Source organism: Anabas testudineus, chromosome 22 (genome assembly GCF_900324465.2).
Source record: "Anabas testudineus chromosome 22, fAnaTes1.2, whole genome shotgun sequence".
Classification (NCBI taxonomy): domain Eukaryota; kingdom Metazoa; phylum Chordata; class Actinopteri; order Anabantiformes; family Anabantidae; genus Anabas; species Anabas testudineus.
Window position 1 is genome coordinate 6,627,488 of NC_046630.1, and position 26,630 is coordinate 6,654,117.

At 41.6% G+C, this 26,630-nt stretch overlaps 1 protein-coding gene across 2 annotated transcripts in view; it reads right to left on the reverse strand.

The window, feature by feature from the left end:
- fndc3ba (fibronectin type III domain containing 3Ba) overlaps positions 1 to 26,630 on the reverse strand; it is an 80,449-nt gene that overhangs the window by 20,979 nt on the left and 32,840 nt on the right. For both annotated transcript variants that reach the window (XM_026339783.1, XM_026339784.1), the window contains 13 exons: positions 22,298 to 22,374; positions 19,414 to 19,636; positions 19,101 to 19,272; positions 18,685 to 18,815; positions 7,068 to 7,126; positions 4,365 to 4,516; positions 4,217 to 4,276; positions 3,948 to 4,086; positions 3,546 to 3,599; positions 3,159 to 3,283; positions 1,913 to 2,087; positions 1,461 to 1,547; positions 137 to 272 (listed from right to left, as the gene is read on the reverse strand). In XM_026339783.1, coding sequence (XP_026195568.1) covers positions 137 to 272; positions 1,461 to 1,547; positions 1,913 to 2,087; positions 3,159 to 3,283; positions 3,546 to 3,599; positions 3,948 to 4,086; positions 4,217 to 4,276; positions 4,365 to 4,516; positions 7,068 to 7,126; positions 18,685 to 18,815; positions 19,101 to 19,272; positions 19,414 to 19,636; positions 22,298 to 22,374 — 1,590 coding nt within the window. The remainder of the gene's footprint in view (positions 1 to 136; positions 273 to 1,460; positions 1,548 to 1,912; positions 2,088 to 3,158; positions 3,284 to 3,545; positions 3,600 to 3,947; positions 4,087 to 4,216; positions 4,277 to 4,364; positions 4,517 to 7,067; positions 7,127 to 18,684; positions 18,816 to 19,100; positions 19,273 to 19,413; positions 19,637 to 22,297; positions 22,375 to 26,630) is intronic.

Below are 26,630 nucleotides of genomic sequence, written 5' to 3' on the forward strand. Positions count from 1 at the left end.
AAAATAAAGGCTAAAACAGGGATTCACTGTCAGTGTGTGCATTTCTACTTGCATTTTGGAAGTGTGTATGACAGTATGGGCAGGTTTTTGTGTATTTGTGTATGAAGACTGAGCATAATAGACTGTGTCTATTTACCCCATGTTACAGTGAATCTGTAAGGCGTCACTGTGGTGATTCGGGGTGTAGATGGAGGACCTGGTTTGTCTGGATTGGTTGTGCACACCAACACTTCACTGGGACTGCTCTTTCCCTCCATGTTCGATGCTATGAGCTGCAGGGAGAGAAATGGACAGTACAAGGCATTTAGGGAAGGTCATTTTAAGAAGAACAAAAGATAATGGAAAGAAAAAAAGGGAAAGCGAAGAAGAGGGGGATAAAGTGAGGATGATAAGAACCAGAATGAAGAGAAATGGATGAAACAGAGTGTGTGAGAAGAAACAGAATGAGTACAGATGGAGTACAGTGGGCATGGTTAAATGAGAGAAGAGAACATACAGAGAAGTCTGTTACAAAGTGAAATAGCTGTCCTGATTAATAGACACCATTAGTCTCTGCCCTGGCACCTCTGCCTTCATTTCTATTCACATCAATTTGATTTGTTTCCAGACATCCACACAAGATGAACATCTGTTGCCTCTTCGAATGCGAGCATGTGAGTTTGTCTGCCATTTGCCATCTGCACTGATGATGCAAGTAAGGACACTTACATCTTACATGTCTGTGACATACACGGGAGTGCCTTTATTAAAACACAAGCTACAACACTAACAGAGCATCTACTATCTGAACATTTTGTTTCACAAAATGAACAGCTATCACTGCTTTTAGCAGAGCAGGACAGTGTTCTCTCCTTGCTAAATGGCTGTCGATTTGTTTTGATACTGGTTAAATTGCATCCAATTCTCTAGAGGCAAAATGCTGTATTCTTTCCTAAAGTAATGGATGTTGTATTACCACTAAAAGAGACCAGGATAGCATGGTATCCTTGGAAACATTTTATTTTAACTCACTGAAAGAGAACATCACTGAGGAGGAACAAGGCAGACGAGATGATTCTATTCAGAGTACACCTAAAATCAAACTTGTTTTAAAATGAGTTTAAACAATATATGGAGCTGGGTTTGAAGTTTATCTTTAAACTACATTGAACACCATATTATTGAAAATTTAGCAAAATGTTTACATCAAATTTATGGTACATATCCTATGTGGCAATTCCCACTCACCTAAAATGCCAAAGCATGTACACACATATGAACACAAGTACACACAACACCAATCTTAATTTCTTTAGGAGACAATTGACAAGCTAATTCCACTCATGTCTCTATGGTACACGCATCTCAATAAGAAACTTAATAACCTTATCTCACTTTATGCAGATAAAGGTAAATAAAGGTAAATTCAGCACTTACAGTGCAGAAACACACACAAACTAGCATTCAAAGGCATCACGTACCCTGAATTTATACTGTGTACTCCTCTTCAGGCCTTGTACAGTACAGGTCAAGTTTTCTCCAGTGTACTTTGGATGAAAGTCTGTTCCCTGTGGGAGCAGCAGATATTACCACACATAGTACAACATATCATATGCGATAATGCAGATCTTTGTATATGTGTGTGTCCACATATTCCTTGTATGTGGAAACAAATACCTGCTTCTATACAGTACATGCTCAATCATTTAACGTGTGTTTCTTTGAGTATGTATTATGCCCAGAATTTTAAATGTTCTCAGTTGTTCACGGTTACATCGTTTCCTTGAAACATCTATTTTTTCCCTTCTGTGGGATTCAGTGAAGAGTAGGATGCAAGGAAAAAAAACATTTTGCAAAACCACATTAAAGTTTCATTTTCGCTCCCCTCATAGCCATATAATGTAATATGGGAGTTCACGTGCGTGGTACTCACATTGTTGTCCTCCTGGATCTCTAATGTGTATTTGAGCTGATCCTCACTCGGACTCCCCTCAGGACGCCCCCACTCCAGGGTCACCCAGGACACCCCTGCCCTGACCAGCCGTGGTGCTAGAGGGAGAGCAGGCAGAGTGCCCATGGTGTAGAACACCACCTCTGTGCTGAAGCCACTGCACAACACACATGCGCATTTCCATTTAATTCACACGGTTTAAAATGCTGAAGCAAAAACACCGATCAGGTACAAAATAAATAGCACTTGGTGGTTTGAAGGGAGCAGTTCAAGATCATCAGGGAAAACTCAGTCATGATGGACACGTATTAGAACACAGTGTATATGGGGTTGTGTAGCTACAGACCAATGTGAATGCCCATGCTGACCTCTGTCAACCATGTGGTGTTAATGTTGTGGCTGATCAGTGTATCTTCCTTGTTGAATAATGACTTTTGAAGGAACAGTGGAAGAAATGAGGGAGGTCGTGTATGATGATTTACAAAGTCAGCCGAGATTGAGAGACAGGCATTTTTTAAAAAGTTAAGATGAAAGAACGCAAATAAAAGCAGGACACTGACATCAGGGCTCACTTTAAGGGAGTGTGTGTGGGAGGTTGCGGGAGAGCAGGGAGGTATAGAAGAACAAAGTTGGAAGAAGACATGGGGACAGGGGGAAGTTTGGATTTATACATGTCAGACGCCAGATGGAAAAGACAGAAACTAAAGAAGGGAAGTTTGTGATTTATAGCAGGGAAAGAATTTGAATATATAACCAGCAGCAGAAGTGGGAGAGGTTGTAAAACCTTTTTTTAAAAAAACAGCCAGTAACCCAAAGTTTATGCTGTGTATGTATGTGCAAGAATCTATGTTCATCGCTTCAAAGGGGGAATCAAGCTGAAGGATGCATTAAGGCCACTTTGAGTTCAGCCACAGAGCTCATATCTCCTCCCTCACTCTCGCTCCCCTTTATCACCTCCTCCCCTCTTCCTGTCACCCTAACGACTGCAGGCGAGATGCTCTCCGCCATAATGACGTAGGGGAGACAAGAGGAGAGAGGAAAGAGAGAAAATGAGAAGAGGAAGAGGACTCGTGCCACACACAGAATAATAGCCACAGACGGGCTGGTGCATGTATGTGTCTCTGCCCGTCTTTATGGTGGTGTGTGTATTTAAACAAATTTCAACATGAAAACAAATATATTGTGGCTGACGTTGATACAATTTCCTCCAGTGTAAATGTTTATATACCTTGTACCAATGTCGTTGTGTGCAGCCACTCTGAACGTGTAGCCACAGGCGGGAAACAGTCTTGTCAGCTTACAGTGTCTCTGGCTCCCAAAGTAACATTCTCTGAAAACACTGTTCTTCTTTCCCTGCAGAGTGGGGAGAAGATGGCAAATAGCATTTAAAAATATATATAAAATGCACATATACCAAGACAAAGTGAAAAAATATATCTAGGAGAAGAGAAGGAGTGCCAGACAATGATTGGTAAAGCAAAGCTAAGAGATTTATTCCATTCTGTCTGAGTAGGTAGATGTCAACTTCTACTAATTTAATATAAAATCTGTTTAATGGGTATAACAGTTTTTTTTAAAAGCATGACTGATGATGGACATTAAGAACGAGACTTACCTCATCCCACTCGAGCAGGTAGTTCGTGATTTTGGATCCGTTGTCACCTGGAGGCTGTGTATGATAGAAAAAAGGACAAGAAACAAAAGAAGAAGATCAGCCAAAGATAAAAGACTGAGACTGACAAAATATCTGCTGTGTTTTTCTGACTGGCCTCATATCCTGACTCTTTATCAGTGACTGTGTGAGTGGACAGAAACTACTTGTGTGGAGGTCAGAGATGCTGCAGGGATGCGCCTTGATGGCATTGTGCAACAATGCAAGAATGTCTGTGCTGTTGCACTGATACGTCAAGGTAGAAGACAAACCAGATAAGGCCACACATACGGTTGTTTTATTAGCTTATTAGCTGTCTTTGAGAATAATAAGACCGGTTTAAGAGAAAAATAAGTTTGGCTGTACCTTCCATTGTAGGGTAAGGGTGCTCTTGTTGCGATGGGAGAGTTTTGGGGGTAACGGGACGTCAGGGACGCCGCAGTGTGTGGTGAACGAGCCAGCCTCTGAACACGAGCCCCGAACAGAGTTGTACAATGCCGACACACTGAAGCAGACACAGGAACATTAAAAAACATCAGTAGATTGTACAGATGAGGCTAGAATATCACTATAGGCAAACATAACAAGACAGGTGCAGCATACAGTATATTCCATCAAGAAGGATGAGTCCTTACCGTACGTGGTAGTCTGTCGCTGGCCTTAGGTCTTTCAGATGGTACTCCAATTCTTCACCACTGAAACACACACAGGCAAAACAACTCACACCAGTACACCTTCACTGCCTGAGATGCATCTACAGCTAATGGTGGTCTTCTTTCCTACCTGTATACAAGGCGATACTTTCCATCTCGCCCCTTATCTGAGAGAGACACCTCATAGGAGCAGGTCACAGGCATCCCATTATTAAGTCTGTTCACCAGCCCTGCTGGAGGCGCCCAGGACAGCCGCGCGGTCCGTGCCTGCACATTGGACACCTGTAAGACATGCACACACATATGTACTGTATGTCACACACACACACACAGAGTGAAGCCAAGCACAGCACACACAGAAAACATGGTTCTATTCTGTTTGAATTCTATCCTATTTTGTTCTATTCTAGTCCAGGCAGCAGTAATTGATCCTCAGGAAAATTGTTCTGTAAAGGTGTGTTTTTCCTCAATGTGCCCGTGTGTGTATTTTGGTATTTCGTCTCCTTGTGTATGAGTTTGTCTCAGCATGTGTGTGTTTTAGGTAAAATAGTCTCACATTGACACCATTACTCCAGCTCAGGCACATCCATGTCACGAAGGCACAAGAAAATTAAAATGAACCAACTCAAAAAGAAAAAAAAAAAAAGAAGAGGCCAGCAGTTTTGTGTGTTAAACTATGTGCATATCTGTGTGCCTACAAGTGTCTGCATGTTTATGGGAGTTTTAGTTGCAGCACATGGTGGGTGAGCCAATTTAGTGTGATTTAGCACAGTCTGCTGCCATTCCAGTCTCCACAGCCACTGAATAGGAGATGAAAGCGCCTTGGGGGCAGTGAAAACCACAACCATGCCTAGACTGTCTATGAGGAAGAAAGACAGACAGACAGACGCGAAAAGATGGAGAGACAGACATGCCATTTCATTGAGAATTTACAAGATATCAATTAGGTTTTATAAGATCATATCACTGTAGCGACATGTCTGAAAACATCTGTCTTTCATGGAATTTATTCAGAGTTACAGTAAGCTCACTTTTTCATGCCCACCTCCTTTGCCTCCAATGTTTGCCCACTGAGGTACATTAATGATACCAACGCCTCAATATACAGGATGACCTGTTGATGTGAATCTAGCGTACATCCATCAGTCCCTGTATTTATGTTTGTATGCTATTCTCACTACAGGATTACATTTTATTACAGCATTTAAAATTTTTTTATCTGTTTTTGTCACATCTTGTGAGAGACCCACAACAATCAAACAACCTAAGCAAAGCAACGTTTGGCTGAAAATAGGCATAAATACTGAAATCTTTCTGTATGTTGCTGTATTATGTTGAAGATGGGCGATATATTACCATTATTAATACAGCTTTATTGTAGGCACAACCAAAAAGGCATAGACATACACAGTATGTACCCTGATAGCAACATGAGTTGCTATCAGGGTACATTACAGTTAAGTGTTAATCTGAATACTAACCCCATATAACTATATTCTGTCCAGTTAATTTTGAGAAAAAGTGAACAATAAACCTGGAGTTAGCTCCACCTTTAATTAATGAATACAGGTCAAATAATATAATGTCACATTAGTTTTTTATATCAATTTAAATTGTACCTCATTAATTCCTTCATGCACATAAACCTACAGTTATACCCTTCTAATAAAATCTGGGTTTAAAATCATAAAACATGCTGTAACTAAAATAAAAACTGTTCAACTGTCTCTGCTTAACTTTATTTGATCAAATATCCATGAATCACTACCCATGAATCACTTACAAGAGATTGAGATCAGATTGAGAAATGGCTTTTGACTTTAATGAAATTTGGAGAAGGCATCTTCAGCCATTAATCAGTCTACTAGCATGGAAATAGGAATATTAATGTCCAATTTACAACCTGCAACATCTTATTGGTGTATTACCTTAATGTCAACATTGGTCAAAATCAAATGGTCATGTACAAGTAAATGTAGCTACTGTTTTTATCTGCATCCAGACCACATGAGGTAATAAGTTGAAAAAGGATCCAGAAACACTTCAAACTATTTATTCCCTTTTCCTGAAAATCCAATTAAGCTGTAGCAGACACACATTATTGCTATGTAAGCTACTGAACAATCATAATCGTTATGAACATGTTTCAATGAAAACATCTTCTATGACACAAGCTCTGACCTGCTAACAGTGAAAAACAATGAAAGGTCAAAAGAGTCAAACCAATAGCACAATGAAAGCTCCATAACTCCATCATTGTTGTTTCTTCCTTCCCTTTTCCATTATGCCCCAGAAGTTTGCTCAGTTATGGGAGCAGAGAAGGCTATCCATGATTTCTGCTTCCATCCCTCTGTGCTCAACATCTTTGTCAGCACCTGATAAAACCTCAGAGATTAAATGGTCCAGTTGCACAACCTGCTGACCAAAGTGCTTTAGCAGAGCGTGAGCGATTCTTCTCTAGCAAACCATGTCTGCATGTCTCAAACTCATTCATCCCCTTGGGGGAAGAAAAAGTCTGTTAGTGTTAACAGTGTTTTCAGCTGACAGAGGCTCTGTAGGAAGTGAATGATGTAGATGAGCAGATGCTGCCCTCATGTGGTCAGGGTGAGCACAGTTGGACGATATTCCTTGAGCAGTTTTTCAACTCCAGAAAATGACAGTGATGCAATAAACACACCAGTTCTGTTTTAATGTTTATCTCAGGGACAGGATGAAAATATAGAAAACACTCATGCCAGCTATGACTGCATCAGGGGGCGGTAGTTGATGAAAGTGCTTTGTGTCCATCTATGTGTGTGTGTCTGCAGTTGTGGGAAGAGGTATGCATACCAACCTGTGGTTTGTCGATCGTAGACAGCATGTCTTGAACACGCTTCCCCTCTGAATCGTGATCTGAGGAGACAGGGACACAGAGGAACATGTCAAAATCAGCTATAAGTCATTTTTGTTTCTGCAATAACCTACAAAGAAGAGGAACTGGCACTCTGTGTGTATATTAATTTAGATAAAAATAAGAAACATTCAACCATCCAAAGTTTGAAAACAGATGCACATTAGTAATTTTGGCAGCATTGCTGAAAACACAGCTGCTAATTGACAAGGAGAGGTTTTTCAAGTCCCATGAGCGATGTTATATTGATAGATGTAGAAATCTATGTCTCATAAGAGTGGTTGGGGTCAAAAAAGTGAACTGAAATGCCCCCAATGACTGACTCCCTAATCAACCCTAATGTTGTCTGTAAATATTCTATCCAACTAGTAATTCTGTCATCATTAAAAAAAACAACAGAACTAAAGTAAGAAACAGAGTAAAAACAGACCTAAATTCTGAGTGTTGTCTAATCGTGTGTGATGCAACACTTGTTTTGTTCAGCAAGTGCCCATTTCATTTCATCAAGTCATGATGAACACAGCCCTTGGAAAATACATTAAATTACCCAGTTTTCCACAGAAGAGCATTAGTCACAAATTCCTAACCCAGAGTAAATAAAATGGGGATCACTAAGACAATGAAAATTACTCATATTCCATGGTGATTACTCTACTTTAGGTAGAAACCATTGATTATTGTTGGAGTCATTAGTTCGTAGAAATCATTATCCTAATCATTATTATGTATCATTTCCCTTCTACTGGCTCCACACCTGTGAATAATTATCCATCGTATAATGTCATGTCAGCAGTGTTGTCGTAGCACCACAGCGCAGCTTGTTATGCATGACATACTGAATACAATGCCATATGTATGTAATGGCGGTTCTTCCGTGCTGTTAATGCTGTATATTTTGCACTAGCTTACAAAATATACAGTATAAATTTCATACAGTCTTGATCCACCAGCTAGTTCTCACTAGTCTCCTGATTGTGCAAACAAAAAAGACATTTGTCCCTGTGAAAATCTTGTGGCTTCAAATGCATTGTACTTTGATTAGTAAAACACTGTTACTGCTCTATTTACTGTCTTTCTCTATGATTAATGTGTTTGTAATTTAGGTTGTTCGGACACTTATATATGTCACACTGTGCTTTGAATGATTACGAGAGGTGTTTTTCACTATTTTACTTTCTTACATTTACTTCATACATTATTAATTGAATGAAAAAGAAAGTATCAAAAACATTAAGAGCATAAAATAATAATTAAAAATGTAAGCTGGGCTGTTCTTTCTGCCCATTCTTTCTTTACTCTTATGGGCTTCCTCTCTGAGTGTGTGAACACACAAACACACATGTGTAGCATAAACATATGCACACAAACACACACATACACATGTGAAGGTCTGGTCCAGTGATATGACATGGCTAAAGGTGATTTAGTGGACACTTGGGCTTATTATGAAGGCGTATGTGCACGTGTGGCTCATGGAAACCCTTTTCCCCCGTGTGATCGCAGCAGTTGAAATGTTTCCGACCAGAAGAGGCCTGCTTTCTCCATCTGAGCCTGACCACTGTAAATCACACAGGATGTGCATGTGTGCAGGTCTGTGTGTTTGTGTGTGTGTGAGGGTCAGCAGTGCAAGCCTCTGTGTAATGAGTGTATGACAGTGGTACATGACTGTCTGTGGTATACACCCAGTTAATACCATCAAGAAGGCATTCACTCACAATTTCACACAATTATGGACATAGAAAAATCAAGACATATTGTATGTACACCTATGAACACATAGACAGTGTCAACATTATTTGAAAATCACCGTATGCCCAAAGTAAGTGATGAATGAGAGATTGTGCGAGTGTGTGTGTGTGTGTACGTGTGAATGGGTAAGTCCCTCTGACAGGTTCTGTAGAAGAGAGGGCCTTACTTTGCCTGGGGGTACACTTATGAGTCATGGCAACAGTGATGTCATGGAAGCACAACCTCAACTTGACCCCCTCGTGTGTGACTGTGTGGATGCGTGTGTGTTAGGAGAGAATAAAAGAGAGAGAGAGAGAGACTGTGTGTGTGTGTGTGTGTGTGCGTCGCTATAGTTCCAGTATCAAGTTACAGGAGACTGGCGATAGGAGAAGGGGAGTTCAGCTACTGTGTGTATGTGTGTGTGAGAGAGCGACAAGGGAACAAGTTCAGCATCACAGCTAGACACATGAGCCCATTGGTGGATTTGTATTTACATACACAGTCGTCTCCTTTCATCCATTTGAATAAAACTGAACTCTATGGACTAAAAGCACACTCGCACCTGCAGCACCAAACACGAACAGCTCCGCAGGCTAACATACTGACCCTGCTTATTCCACCCATTCATCACAGCTGAGTTAAAAAAGGAGAATATGACCCGTTTAATGCTGCCGTCTTGTCGCTACTTGTCTGCTGCAGCTAAGAAAAGAGTAGGTGCAATTCCATTACAGCATTACAGATGTTAATAATAAAATAATAACCAAGGCCAATGAACATCAGCTCTGGAAGTTCACAGTTTTATTATGTAGAGGAGGAATTGTTTTGTTTGGTCAAATTATCAGACTTTAACAGAAGTACGATACTAAGAAATGTTAAAACTTGATGTTGTGGACAACCACACACCATCACACCAAGATGGTTTAAAAATAAAAGACAGCAAATTTCACATGTTTGTCATACTAAATTTACATAGGTCCATGACATTTACCTTCTTATGCTTTCTTTCTTAGATTTTTTATAGATTACTGTACTGGTGCTCAACTAGTCAGACAAATTATATTTTATAATATTTTCTTATTGGTCCTGATTCAGATGAAACTAAATTTAGTCATTACATGCTATACAAACTTTAAGTATTCATTCAATTCACTGCATCTTCTAGAGTTAACTACACAAAACACAGCACTGCTTATGGAAACAATGTGCAAGAGTTGCAATTGACTACCTCCAAATCCAGTGGTTACATGTCTCTGCTAGTTACAGCCCCAACCAATCCACCCTAAATGAGACTTATTTCAGCACCGTGAAAGTAAAGACTGGCCAACAATACAACTGAGCTTGTGACAGAAGAAAGACATCTATATTTAATAATCTAAAGTTTCAGAAGACCAGTAATAAAATATGAAAAACACTGCCGCTCTACTTCACCGCAGTGGCATATGACTCGCTGTGGTTGTTGAGTCCAGCTGCTTAAGTGTTTAATATAGAGGACAACCACATAGAGTTGATGATGACGGCAACTACACACTCATGCACTTCTCTGTCCTCTCGATCCCTCACCTCCCCTGCTTTCTGTTTATGTGCTGCCCACGCACCCTCACTTCCTCTCCTCGTCTGACCTCACATCCTGTCTGTGACTAGCCTCCTGTGTTTGATTACTGGGGACAGCCAGACAGAGCGAGGGAGCAACAAACAGCAGGAAAAGAAGAGGAATGAGAAATTGGGGAGCAGCAGCAGGCACAGCCAAAAGCAGACGAGAGGGAGATTTAGAGGAAGAAAGGGAGACACTGAAAGACAGACTGCAGTGAGAGCGGACAGGCAAGATGAGTCTGGGTAAGAGATTAGGTACAAAAACACAAGGAAATTGAGAAACAAAGAGTGAGCCAGGGATCAACAGAGAGGAGGAGAAAGGCAGGGATGAAAAGACAAAGGGAGGAGAGGGCTTAGAGAGATGTGAGGCAAGGATTACACATCCTTATGTGACATCATCAGAGGGTGCAGAGCAGATGTGCACCACTGATCTCAGTGTAGTAGTAGTTATAGTACTAGTCACTGCCTTCAAATCCAGGACAGCTTTCTCTAAAGATACCAACAACAAAAACTGGAAACCTTGACAAGTGAAAGGAGACACTGGGAGTACATTACAACCCCGCACATTCTCAATTCATTTTCTTTGTCCTCATTGCCTCTAAGCAGAACACAGCAGCTTCTTGGTCTTCAGTTTTAAGGATTTCAACTTCGTTTAGGAAAAATCACATTTTTAATTAGCCTGGCTAACAGGGGGAAACAGCTCAGCTGTCACTGCCAAAATAATAATAAAATCGCAACCCAGGTCATTATTTTAACCTCTGATCGGATGTTTCTTAACTAAATTGTTCTTGGGATTCATAGTTGACATCTCTCCAAACATTTTCATCCATACAGGATGTTCTGTTTTTATTTATTTACACAGTTGCTCATCTTTAGTGCTGATGACTCAACCAGCCGAGTTTCATGCCTATTTTAGTCTCTGATATACTCCAACAACAACTTCCACTGACCTAAAACTGTCTACATGGAAAATGAATAGGATTTTTATTGAGTAAAAACTTTAGACACCTGAAATAACTTCTCCACACTGTAAATCTGCTCCATGGAACAATGCCGGGAAACACAAGTTTAATTATTTGGAGGCATATATTCACATAAATACTTAATCTAAGTTTGATTCTTTCTGTATCCACTTAATTCATTCCTCCTCATAAAATACATAGAGATATTAATAAGAATCTTCTTTTTTCTTACACCCACACACTTAAAAATTAATGGTATCACATGCAAAAAGAACTGAAGTCAAACTGAGTCACTTTGACACTGAGGAGGTTGCATTCCTCCTGCATGACGGTCTGTGGTTGTTAGACACAGCCCGTCTGCACTGGGACAGAAAAAGACCTTTAAGGCCTGGAAAAAAATGTGAAAAATGTGGCAACCACCGCTCACTCAGCCCCCAGTACACACACATGCAGGGTCACTCTGTGTGTGTGTGTGTGAAGTCAAGTTTTACTTGTATAACAGTTTTTATACACAACAGCAATTCAGATTTCTTCACATTAGCACAAAAGCAGTTGAGCATCATCGTAAGTTTAAATCAACTAGAATTAAATTCACAAAACACAAATGTGAACCTTGGCTCAGTGGGCTTTGCAAACCGCTCGACAACGACACCCTCTGTCCTTAGACAGTGTGTGTGTGTGTGTGTGTGTGTGTGTGTGTCGCCCTAAAGGAACAAAGTGAGATATGATACCCATCTTTAGAAGCCTCTAATCAGGGAGAACAAAGCGAAGTGGCAGACACTCAGCTAGAACAAGAAGGAGAGAGAGACAGAGATGAGAGGGAAGAGAGACAAAAGAGGACACAGAGGAAGGAGCAGGGACAGAGTTCAGACAGAAGGAGGAAAGCAAAGGGGAAAATGGAGGTAGAGAGGGATTCCACACTATTATCATCTGCTGCATAGTAAGCATTCCATCTGTTCAACAGCTGGGTTACACACACACACACACACACACACACACACACACACACACACACACACACACACACACACACACACACACAGTACAGAAGTCATTGGGACATGCCTGAAATTGTGGTTGTCATGGTGAAGGTTTGGTTCTCATGGCCAGAGTCCTGATTGTTTATAAAGGGGATTAGAGTGGGAGAGCCAGACGGAGAGACTGGTACAGAGAAATTGAGAAGCAGAGTAAAAAGAGAGAGGAAATGAGGGCAGAGAAAAGCAACAAGCCCAATGCAAAATTCAAAATCTGAATCTATAACAGCAAAGAAAACTGTAAGAAACATAGAGACTGAGGCAGATATGCAAGTAAATAAGCCAAAAAATATTATCTTTCTGCAATAATATGATTATTTTGGTTCTTGTAAATGAGAAATCATCTCTCCTTAATCAGGATGACAGATTGAGAGAATCTCCTTATTGCAGCTGATAGAGAAATCCGACTTCCTGTCCATTTTTTAACAGGACTGAGACAGCAGAGTTCTTTCTGTGGCTGCAAGAAATTATATCAAAGATCATTACCTGCACCCTTGTGTTCGAAATAAAGAATCCAAAATCCAACTCAAACTGAATCTAAAACAAATAAGTCACAGTATAAACACATGTAATTGTGTTCTCCAGTTCCCTGCCTTAACCTGATTTCTCTCAGTACCCAGGTTTCATGTGTGCACATGAACGCAGACAGAGGAAGACAGAGAGCCCTTGTCCACCGCGGCGCTCTCACTAAGGAGAGATGAGCTTCTTCACTGCCAATTGACACAAAACTCTCTCCACTTTTTTAGGAGAAGTATGAATGTGAGCGCACATAGGCGCATGTCACGTGCTGCAAACAGCGCAACAGGCAAGAAGGGGAGTGAGGGATTATGGAGGATGAGTTTCTCAGAACCCTGACCCCATCTGACCCCGCTCCGCTCAAAAAATCTTCCATTCTGCTGACTGCGTGGAAGACAAATTAACAGCCCGTCAGACAGCACGGAAGAGGCAGAAAAAGAGCGTGTGCTAGCGGCAGGGACGTGCGTTCAACGTCACCAACATGGTAACGTCGTGTTGCCATTTCTTAGAAAGTAATGAGTGTGAAAGCAACCTGACGCGAGCGAGGGAGCGGTGTCACTGCTGGAAATCTGACATGCAGAGCAATGATACAAAGGGGAAAGAGTGTTTTCTGTTTGAGCTTAAGAGCTTATTTTTTTGTCTAATTTATTTAAAGAATTTTGTGGCCATAGGAACCAGTCACTAACCCATAAACAAACAAAAAAGACAGTCTACAGTAATTTTGCTTGTTTATAGTAATCAATGTCTCAACCCTAATTCCATATTGGACCTAATTTGCTACAAGAGCTTTAAATCTACTTAAGATATTTCTTTTTCTTCTATTCAATTAAATTATGTTATGTATATAAAGAGTGGTCTGGTACTGTAGTTTGCTAGTGTGGCTCGTTTACTGCTTGTATCACAAGGCTAACTCATTTTGTTTTTCACAAGGTTAATTCAGCTGAATGGGGAAATGTGTCATGTATTCATTGTGATTAGCGAGAACAACCTCCCCTTCTAATCCCACAAGTCCTGTTACATGATATCAGCGGGAAAGACATTCCTCTGCTACTAAGGCCATCTCTTGTTCTTTCTCTGTGTTTTTGTACATGCCCCCCTTTTCCATTCACTAGTTCGTGTCCTTCACTTATCCCCTTTCTCTTCTCTTCTCTTATCACTGTCTTTTATATCTTTTTTTTTTTGACATTACCTCTTCAAGTCACTCTCTTCCACCCCACTGCCCTCCATCTTGCCCTGCAAACATGGCCGTATTTGGGTTTGTGGGAAGGGGTTTGGAGTTTGCTGGGAGGGGGGGGCTGAGATTATCACCATGGCGATCCCCATCAAAACAGCGCAGTAAAGGAAGGGTGGGAGTGTGATAACACATTTCCACATTACAGGACATTGTGCTTTTTAAGCCGCCTCTCACCACTGCCATTGTTCTAAACCTGTCAGTTCATTGCAACTTAATTAGGAAACTCTGTCCAAACAGTGCCGTACAAAAGCTACAAAAAAAAAAAAAAACATTTATCAGATGTTCCTAAGCATGTTTTTATTACACTTTACTAATGCTAATATTAATAACTAGTAAGTTATATTCAATCTCTTCCTGCTGGAGGCACTTTAGTTCATCGGGAGGATGCTCCAATGAACTGGGAAAAAAGTTAAAGTAGCTTCTGAAGTAACTTTAATCTGTTGGTTTATTGATGATTTTATCAACACCAGCAAATTAAATTCTATACAAGCAAAAGCAGAAATAATGGAATGATGATTAAAAACAAACAACGATTTTTCATTTTAATACAATGCTCCCCATCAAACAGATATGGTTAAATTGGCTTAGGGAAATATTTAATTTACAATTATTTTTAAATTACAAATGATTTTTATTGTATGAAATGTTTGTCCTGTTTGGCAAAAGAACAGATGTAACTAGTGATTTGAGAGGTGGCACACCTGAGTGTAGTGCCATTACAAACAAGCTTACCTCAGTTTACTTGACACAGTCTGGTAAATCTATGGTGGCCAATGTCAGCTGAAGGTAGCAAACGTGAAACTGTGTATGTGAAATTATTCAATGTGTTCACTAGAGTTACTGCCACACTATGTATGTATAGTTGTATGATTTCATTTAATCAATTGTGGCCACAAAATTTATTCTGGGGATCCACTGACATAAAATGATATGATTTCAAGTTTAAAATGTGCAAATACAGGTTCTGATGCCTCTTTATGTAAAAGCTCCTGTGGCCTTGAGACTCATTTGTGGAAGACTTCTGAGCGGCTGGACTATACCCATTTGGAACACGGCGCTATCCTTTTGGCAACAATTAGCCGAACAGAGAACAGTTGACCTTCAAATGCTGTGAACAGATAAAAGCATTGCTCAAAGTCTGTTTCTGGCCTGTATCTATTTCTATATCTGTTTAAAGGTTTAATCTTTAGGAAAAGTCAGACATGTCGACTGGTGCTGGTCCCGGCGTTCATGAATAGTTCAATATGTCTTCAGAGCAGTTAATGCTAGTGCTGCTGTGGTGACTGCGAGCCGAGCGGCTGGTGCTAATTCAAGGATCTGCACAGAGGTCTGAATGTCTTGCTGAAACCCTCTCAAGTTAGCTGCTGTGATTAGCCAGATGGTGGGTGGGACGCTGTACCCAAAACAGATGAGCAGTAACATAAGTTAAAACGTTACCCTCTAAGTAATAGACATGTTTCCTCAACTACAGATCACTGCAGTACCTATGATCTTTGTTATTTTCCTCACATCCCATTCACAGAGCCAACATGGTGAACACAACACATCTGGTTTCATCCAAAATCACAGCACTTGGCAATGACGTAGAACCAAAGATGGAGGAGCTGAGGGAGCTGGTCCATCTGTTTCTCCTGAAATTCCAGTTTTTGTAAGTGAGAGACAGGATCTGCGGTGGTGATGATGCAGAGCCAGGATGGAGGAACAGAGGGGACGAAGCCCACATCTGTTTCTGCTCAGCACACAGGCCCTTTTCCTCAGAAAAAGGCCTGTGGAGCTGGCTTTACTGGGGAATGGACACTGTGCTCGCCAAGTCAGCCTGCTGCCTTACTGGCACTGGGGCAATGGTCCCACACACACACACACACACACACACACACAGACACAGACAGCAAGGGCATCAAGGGCAAAGCGTAGGCGGCTGTGTGTGTGTGTGTGTGTGTGTGTGTGTGTGTGTGGTATTCTGGGCTGGACCATACTTGGATGCGCCAGGCCAAACAGCTACTTTGTTGGAATGTTTGTACTCTGCTCTTTAACTCTCCGTCTCTCCCTGAGATGTAGAAGTTCTGGGTCAGTCTTTCTTCTCATTGCACACTTTCATCCATCTCACTCCTCTCTCATCTGTCCTTCAAATCCTACATTCCTCTACTGTCTCTGTTTCCTCCTATTCCTCCCGCCAATACTCTGGACCCTCGTGCTCTGATTGTTTTACAGGAAGCCCAGTCACGGGGTGTTTTTGCATGTGTGTGTGTGTGTGTTGTGTGGTACATCTAGCTGAGTCAGCCTGATCTCCAGCCCAGTACTGAGACCCTGGTAGACCAAATTAGACTGACAACATGCTGACATGTTTCTGTCTGTCATGTATGTTACTGTTGTTTGAGTAACACAGAATGTGTCAAATGAAACTGTGAAACTCATAAGCTGAGCTGTCCTCACTTTCAAGTTCCTTTTGCACCTCTAGGATGACTGTTGTGTTCTGTGTGTGTGTGTGTGTGTGTGTGTGTGTGTGTGTGTGTGTGTGTGTGTTTGACATTTGCAGATCTCTCACGTTGCATACGCAGTCTATGACTGAAATGTGTGCAGATATAAATGCACACATGCAAATGAGTGTATCATACACATTTTTTGAAAATCATCACTCACAGACTGGTGACCTGTCCAGGGTGTGGACACCCTGGCACCCAATGACAGTTTTTAATTAATCTCTATTAATATAAAAACAAAACAGCTGCAATTACACACATTTGAGAAGTTAGAAACTAATCATTTCTGGCATTGTTCCTCTATAAATGACCATTATTAAACTTGCCTGTTTCCTGTTGATCAGCTTATAAGATTATATAACTAACTGTGTCAGGTCTAGTTTTAATAGGATCAACTTTCAAACTAAAGGTATTCCTATTTTAATTGATAGCATTTTCTTTTCTGCTGTATTTTTCAATACATATCGCTGCCATCTACTTCCATTGCATTTAAGGTGGAATAATAGCTCTCAGAGACAGGTTCCTTAAAATGCGGGCATATAAAGCTAAAAACAATCTTCAGGAGAATACAACTGGAGCAAAGTGAGAAAATACATTTCTGTGGGGTAATTAGTGCAAACCAAGCAAACAAACCTTGCATAATGTTTACATCCAGCCAAACAAACTATGCCACTTATGTTTATGGACATTCAACAGTTTTGCAATACAAAATAGACAATGAGGTCAAACAACATTCAATATCATTTAGTCAGCACAAAAGTAAAATTACATAACATAGTAATGTTTTGAGCTTTTCTCAAATCATTAGAATTGCGTTGGTTAACCTCACATTTTACAACAATAGCATAGATTTGGGAGACACACATACACCCATACCTCCTCCAGATGGGTTACTCCTCTGATCAGACTCCATGCTGTGTGGGGAACTAAATCAAAGTTTTACGAGGAGAGTAAATTCAAAGAAGTTTGACAGTTACAGCGAGGGAGTAGATGAATTTATGTGTTGCTTTATGGTCTTCTGTCATCACCTCTTGTTAGGTGTGTGTGTGTGTGTGGGTGTATGTGTATAAATGAGGTTGCTCATTTTAATAATTCAGACATGCACAGGTTGTGTAAAAAGTCGTGTCATTACAGAGCGGCAGTACCAAAAGTACCGTAAGCATTTGTCCTAATATCTTTGCACATGTGCACTTTTTCATGTGCTCTGCGATAAGGCTGAGCTTTGGTGTCTACATCTCTGAGCTCAAAGGCTTCCTTCATCTCAAGCAGGACTCTACAGGTATGCAACTCCCCCTCCCCCTCAACTCTCCCCCCTCTGCCATCCCCCCGTGGCTCAGTTTTCATCAACAAGGCCGAGATTGTAGCAAAGGTAAACCGATAGCGCTCAGGGACAGGTTCAGCTATGTGGTTACCCAGACAACCCCTCTTACCCTTCCCCACATTACCACCTCAGTCCCTCCATCATACTCAGTTCTCCCCCTCCCCACCCCCTCACCTAAGTAAAGCTGCATTCATTCATTCATTTTTTGAGCAACTTACTGTGAGAGAGAAAAAAGAAAAAAAAAAAGACGGTGAGAGAAAGAGAGGAATGAAAGGTGTGTTTTATCTTGCCCACATGAATGCAGAGGGGCACTGAGGTTGCACAGGACGAAGACAGTCACTTTGAAACACAGAGAGGGGGTCACAGAGGATAGAACCACAAAGAGGTATGAGCTGGTTTTGTTGCATGTGGAGTTGTTCCCTATTTGGAAAATGAAAAGTTGATCCAGTAATGGTTTCAAGCATTTAGAATTATAGAAATGCACATATCATGCGTTTGTCTCTTTGATGTTGGTTTTGCCATCACAATATGGAGGTGCAGGTTTGTGAAGGTGTTATTTGATGTTTAGAAGCAAAGCAAACAAAAAAGAAAATCAATGTGTGCTTTGTGAAAAGGAAAACCAACTGTGAACCTTCACCATCCTCAGTCAAGCTTGTGTGCCAGTCATTTCTGCCTTGTGGATATATTTGCCCTACCTTGTGTGTGTGTCTCTGGTTCATTGTTTCGTGGACTGCTTCTTAGTCGCCTCTCTGGCTTCTTCCCTCCAGGACTGCTGCCTCCTCCTCCAGACCCCACTGACCCAAGTGATGGGGCATGTGACTTGTTGCTGCATCACAAATGAAAATCCAACAGAATTTTATTTACAGTGAAGGAAAGAAATAACAATTCATACACTCTTTCACTCTGGAAAGGTTATTTATTATTTATATCAAAAACTGCTATTGACAAGAAAGGACCACATGAGATCAAGTAAAGGTTTGATACGCAGCTCAGTGGACAGTTATTAATGATGCTGCTGCAGTTTCTCAACACACAATGATGTAAACAAGTGGATGGCATCTGAAAAACCTCGTCAAAATATAAATTAAAGACCACAAAAAATTAAGATCACCTGTATCCGTTGTGTGCTAGCCCCAGACTGCCCTTATAGAGATTGGATGGAGGCGAGTTAAGTCGGTTCTGTCGCTCTAGTTGTCTCTGTTCCTTTATCTTTTTGGGCTGTGGCTTACTATAGGTCTCTTCCCTGCCTATGTAATTAGACATCCCATAAACTGGAATGATTTCTGCAGAAGAGGAAAGGAGATAATTTATGTTTAACTAAAAAGGTATGCACATTTTAACTGGAATAATAATTGGATTTTTAAAACCACATAAAACCCTTGATTATTTGGCAGCAGGTACGAGTGCACTCAGCAGAACAGTACCTGGATCGCCGTACATGGGGGGAATGTGGTGCTGGTAGTACTGGTGAGGGGGCAGCTCTCCTGGGCTTCCAGGGGGGTAATAGTGGGGGATGAAGTGAGGATGAGCCAGATAGGGGGGGAGGTGGTGTGTGGGGGAGAGGGCTGGAGAGTAGGAAGGAGGATAGCACTCTGGAGACTGGGGGGTTACCACCACTCGGCGGACCCCTGTGGTATCCTCCAGGACCTGCGGAACAAACACGGAGATGTGAAATTCAGCAAAGTGAAATCTCCATATGGCAGGAGGACCTGTGAACTTTGGTAACCACAATTTATGTGAGGCTGACAGAGTACACACAGACTGCTGTATTGTTGACTAGAGATGTTCCAAGATAGTGCAAGAACAAGTTTGTCTTTGATTATGACATTAAATGTGTCATTTGGTAGCAATTTAAATGGAGAAAAGAAATCAGCACCACATTAATTAATATCCAAAATGGTGAACTATCCACTATTCACTTATTTGAAGGAGCAGGTGTCCCGTCTCTTATCTTGTGGATATCTCATAACTGCATAATTTATTTAACAAGCAAGGCATTGTGCTAACAGAATGATTTGTCGACTGCGTCAATCATGTCATCGCATGGTCTGCAGATTTCAATAACAAGTTTTAAAGACCTGCCTCAGATTAACATATTATTCTATACATTCACTTTCACATTCATAGACTGGGACGCGCACACACGCACACATTCCAACTATTCAGACACTTTCACAGGCCTGCATTCCAAGCAGAGAGAGAAAACACACACCCCCTGCAGTGAGGGGAAGTCATCCGCTGGCCCCTACAACGACAACACACACACACACACCAAGTAACGCTACCCCAGAACCCCCACAAACACTAACTGAGTGCCAGAGTATGACAGACGTTGGATTATTGAAGAGGGTTGAAGGGGAGGTAGAGGCTTACAGAACTAACCCAGTGTGAAAAACAGAGACAGGGAAAAGAAGAGGAGGAGGAGGAAGAGGAGGAGGCCCCATATCTGTCCCTCATCCCCTCCTCTGCTGCAGAGGAGAAAAACAGAGTGTTTACAGGAAAACAAGGGCAAAGTCCCTACACGAGTAAATGTGGATCTGACCTACCCACACAGCATTTACCAGCAAAGACAGACACACACACGCCCACCCACCTACACAAACACACACACACACATCACACTTATTCCAAATAATACAAACTGGAGGGGACAAAGCATGCATGCACATGTATACACACCCACGATAACAATGCAGCAATTAGTGCAAACCACCGGTGACACACACACACGTGTGCAAAATCCATCTGTCAGCGGGCTACTTTCCTCTACCACAGTGCTCTTTGTCCATTCATCCCTTCTTCTAGCACTCCATCCCCCCCCATAAACCTACCCACCCAGAGCCTGTCTCCCCTATCAAGCTTGTTTATGTAAGAGTGACAGTGTTTCCCGCTCACACTTGGCCCTGTCCCTGCGAACACACACACACACACACACACACACACACACACACACACACACACACACACACACACACACACACACACACACACACACACACACACACACACACATACAAACAAACACCCACTGTGAGCCAATGACCTGACTTCCATTGGCTTAAAAACACAATCCCACCACATGCAGACCCCCAGATGTATTTTCAACTGTCACTGCCTCATGTTGATTCACTAAACTTTTATTCACCCCACCCTTCAACCAATTGATGAACTAAATGTCATAGCCCAAACTCAATTACATTTCAACAGATGGGAGAATTCACAAATCCATAGTTTAAAGCAGAAATCACAAATCTGGAGAGGAGGTGGTGTTCTACTAATTTATATAAATCCTGCTTAGCCTGTATATGGTTGTGTGTACAGACAGGTTAATAATATATATAAATAAAAAGTCCACCACAATAGAACAATACAGCACATATTATTTATCAATGAAGGAAAATAAAAACAACCAATTTTACAAATAAAATCATAGCTCTTTGAGAAAAAACTAATCAGATCTGAAAAAATCAGAACTGGCACAATTTCTGTAATCAAACATCTGCTCTTGACTGTTAACTGGTCAGGACTAGAGGTGTTTGAGTCAGTTACAGAATGATCTCTAATCTGCCTTTTATTTCTAAAACTCAATTATGTGACCACGTGTGCAGAAATAACCTGTAAGATTTCCAGTGAGGATTTAGAGGACACCTTAGTACAGAAACAGCACTGCTTTTCTATATAGTTCAATAACTGTATAGGTTTATAAATAAAATGTTCTTATTTTGTATCCTAGAGAGGACGTCTGATCAACAACACAGAGACACACACATTAGAAAGCCAGAAAAACAAATGCTCTAACACATAAAATTCTGAACATTCCTGCTCAGTGCTCTGTTGGCAGAGGAGGCTGTTTTGGTTACCTCTTTTTCTAAACTACAACAAACAGGATCCATATTTCTGTGTGGTTTCATGTGCACAAGCTTTTCCTGACTTCCATTATTTTAATGCATCAGATAGTTGCTCATAAAAAAGGAAACACATAGAAACATATGTAGCGCACTACGCTTATACCTTACATTTGCATCTAAACTCTCGTGATGCACTTTGCAACAGGGGATTAAAAACTGGTTATCTTATCTCCTAGTGTTTGGCTGGAGATACACATAATATCATGTTCCATATTGCATTTTAAGAATTTACCAAAATCAAGCTGCTGGTTAATTAAATGCAGTCACACAATCATGTTGGTCTCCCTCTGTGTCTGAGTGTTATTTTCACTGCAACTCTCCCACACAGAGCAAAGCAAACACATGATGGCACGTCTCAGAGCATATCAGACTGAATTTAGACACTAACACAAATACTAACCTGTGAGATGTATCCTGGTGGTACGTGGATAGGGGGGATAGACCCATTTGGAGACATCATGGGAACCTCCGCAGGACCTGAGGAGGGAGGAGGAAGATTTATTTATTTATGCAGGCAGCTCGTGCTAAAGTAACTTTACTCATTTACATTCATCAATTTAAATGAGTTGCGTGTCAACAGTACGCATGCAGAGTCACAAACACGGCCACACACATAGAGGGTATGGGCTGTCTTTAGTGTGACACAGATGTGTAACACTGAATACCTGTGGGGCCCTTCAAGTGAAAGGTTAAAAGAGTAAAGACTTTGTTCCCTTTAAAAATTACAAATCCAAATATAATTTTAAGTGTTTTACTGATTTTTTTTTGTGTCTTTATGGCAGCTAAAAATTCAGCAGTGCAACACATGAGGGCACATGGCTGCTCACTGAAAAGGAAAATCTGTGTTCCAAAGTAAAAGCAAGAAAATGTAATAGAATTAGCAGATTGAAAATGATGTTGACTTTTCCACTATCCATATCTCCCTCCATCAAATCTCTCGGCCTCTCTCTTCCCCCGTCTCTCTGACACGGAGGTCTGTGGCTGGTAAAGCTATTGGGACCCCGTTGGGACAACTGGAGGCAGACTTGGCCTCAGAATAAATCACACGGCGCGCGCACACACACACACACACACACACACACACACACACACACACACACACACACACACACACACACAGAGGCGCTCAGTACCTATAAAAGACACAAGCACTGAGCCACACTAATGTTTTCCGTCCATGTTGACACCAGGCAAATGTCAGCTGAATATTCCAAAATCTGGTCTCTTTTAAAGGGCCATATCAGTGACCTGCCCTTGCTCCCTCTCTCATTTCCTCTCTCCCTTCATCATTCCTCCCTTCAGACCTCTCTCTGTCTAGGCATTTCTTCCCTTCCTCCAACTGCTGTCTCCATCTCTGTACCTTCACTCATCTGCTCTTACTCAATCGATCCTGTTTTTATTTCCATCCTGTTCCTGTCCTTGCCCCCTTCCCTGAACCTTCCATACATATTTCCAGGAATTCCTTCTACATTAATCTCCCTCAGCATCTATGAAATACATCCCTCAATCCCTCCTTTCATTTCAAATATTACTCGCGTCATCCCTCCATCTCTAAACTTATCGTTCCTCATTCCCACAGCTAAGCTATTCTTTTTCTTTTCGTCCATCTCGCTAAATCATCCTCTTTCCTTCCATCCCTTCATCTCCCTCTCACCTTTCTGACCCCTCATCAGCCAAACAAACAAGTAAAAGTACAGTAAACACACACACACACACACACACACCTACGCACAAAGACAACCTGGGCAAAGTCTACTGTGTAGCCTAGTGTGTGTGTGTGTGTGCAGGGGTGTAGGTCACAGGTATGAAGAGACAGACCTCTTTCAGTCCTGTCTGCTGCCCTACCATGGAGACTAGGAGAGTTATGAAAGTACTCATTGAGCAGAAGGTCACAGCATGGGGAGAACACACACTCACACACACAGAGCTCCTCCTAGACCTCTTTCCATCACTGCTCATAGTACACTTTCCTTCGTGCTCACACACTGTCCCAAATACACTCCTCCTCTGTGTCTCAGTCACCCTCTCTCAGACGCGCACACACACACACACACACACACACACACACACACACACACACTTGGCAAACAGACGTGTGTTTGGACAGTCTCTGCTGCCTCTGTGCTCTTCACTCAGCAAACAGCAGCATTCCTCTGCTCACACACACACAAACACACAGTGAACATTCCCATCCCTGGCCCCCAGGACTGGACCCAACAGGCTCCCCCCCACCCCCACCCCCTCCAACCTACCCCCAAAACACAAGACAGTCTTTGTGCTGCTACTCTTCACACACACACTGCTGTAAGTCATATAGCACTAGACGGACTACCATTTAGAAAAGCTCAGGATAATCAAGCAGTTGTACGTGTGCATTAGAGTGGTTATAAGTGTGTCTGTGTGTGTGCACGTGTAAATATAAGTCACTGTGTGGTCCTTGATCCACATTGTGGTAACGTCACTCTCCGGTCTTGCCTCCAGCGTTGCCCTTTAAACACCACAAATAGAGTCACGACTTCCTCTGCCTGATCCGGCTGGAATCCCGGACAACAGCTAACAAACTCTCCACTCGCCTCCTGTCTTATGTTCCATCTGCTGCTTCTTCCGCTTCCGACTGCTGAAGAGGTCAGGTCAGAGGTCAATTATGAGGGCATTTCGTGCATGTGGGATGATGTCACTGTAATACCTGTGCCACTAAGGGGCTTTAGCATGTGTAATCTGGATGTTTGAAAGCCATCAAGAGGGCTAAATGGCTAAATGAAAAACAGCTCTTTTTGTCCATTTTTTGCAACCAGTTGAAACCAAAAAACAACCAATTCCCACAGCAGATGAAAAAGAGTGAAAAATCCATGAATACATTTTGTTAAACTAGGAAATATAGGATGGCAATGAACCCAGTAGAAGAAAAGAAAAAGGCAGCAGGATTTTCACATTAATATAGCATATCTAAACAAACACACACAAGGTTTTAGGCCCCACAAAAATCTTTAGCTCCTAAAGTCCAATGTGATACTTTTCCAAACACACACTCAGATGCACATACAAAATCTTTGACACACAGACTCTATGCTTAATTCTTCTATAACTCATGCCAAAGAAAAAACAAAACAAAATCTTGTGACTGTTCACAGCTGCTCATACATACATTCACACAAATACACAGACGGAGGAGATGATGCAACATTTCATCAGATGTTTCTCTTGATACAGCTGTCAAAGACAGCTGCGGCTGGGCCCCCACAGTACAACGCACGCTCTCAAAGTGCCCCATCACACACACGCCCTATTACTTATGTCCATAATAATGCACTAACATACACACACTGCACGGACACATACATCTACTGAAAATCAACTGTGTGCATCAGTTTGTGTTCTGTATGTCAGACTGTATATTTTCTACAGAAAAAAGTAAAACACTTTCTCTTTTTCTCCTGCATTTCAGTCATGCACATGTGGTCACCACATTGAGGGAAATACAGACTCTCTTGGGAAAGCATGTGTGTGTGTGGTGTTGGTAACAGACCAAAGGAGCCCATTTGTGATCTGACCTAAATACAAAACAACAGGACTCAGATGAATTTCCAAAAAACAAAGACAAAAAAAAACTTAAAAGTAAAAAAAAAAAAAATCACTTTATCTAAAAAGTACAGGACACACATCAACAGAAAAATCAATATCAATAAGGTGCATACCCTATCACAACCCCACAGAGGTGTATTTCTGTATGTGCACACGTATGTATGTGTGTGTGTGTGTGTGTGTGTGTGTGTGTGTGTGTGTGTGTGTGCTGTGCTTGTCTGGGTCAGTTGTGACGTGGCATTGCCTGGAAGTTATGTAAGCATCAGAAGGGTAATGTTATCTGTCCTCCAAGAGTAAGACACTCCCACGACAGCTTCCTCTGTTGCCTGGCCAGTACACACACACACACACACACACACACACACACACACACACAAACACACACACGAGAGCATGAACTATTGTCTGAGATCTAAAAATGAAATCTCCACAGTTAATTAATGAACTTAGGTTTGTGTAAGAAAGAGAACATGGGGCATGATGGGAAGTGGAGTGAAAAAGAGAAAGAGGACAAACTAAGACAAAGATAAAGGGGAAAGTGAGACAGCAGGAAATGTGGGAGACAACTTTAAAATAGCACAGTGTGCTGAATATACATATCCCAGATTAGTGTGAAACATGTGATGCTACATGCACATTCACAAAGACACACACAAAAACACACACACCACAGAGCACTGCGGACCATCTCCGGTGAGTCAAGTCCGGTACACGTCTCTGCTATGGCTTGGGTGAGGTTCAGTGATGGAGGCGGAAGTCAGGACTTCCTGCACTGCCATGCCCTCAGTAACAACACCGGCACTCGGCAGAGTGATGCAGAAACAAGCACATACAAAGACATGCATAAGAGCACACGCTGCTGATGTGGTGGATAGTAACAAACATCTGTACAAATGTTGGTGAAGAAACACACCTCCACACGTCTGATCCTGACTTTGTGCTCTGAGCAGCAGGCTGTAATTTTAGTAGGCTGCTGATTTGCTGTGGAATGTAAATCATAAGCTGGAAAGTTGCTATGTTTGACACTGGGGTCTTACTGTACTTACACAATGAGTGTGTGTGTGTGTGTGTGTGCGTGTAGGTGTGCATAAGCACATTACTCAGAACAAGTAAGCCCCTCAACTTTTAATTCAATTTTCAATTCAATTCAA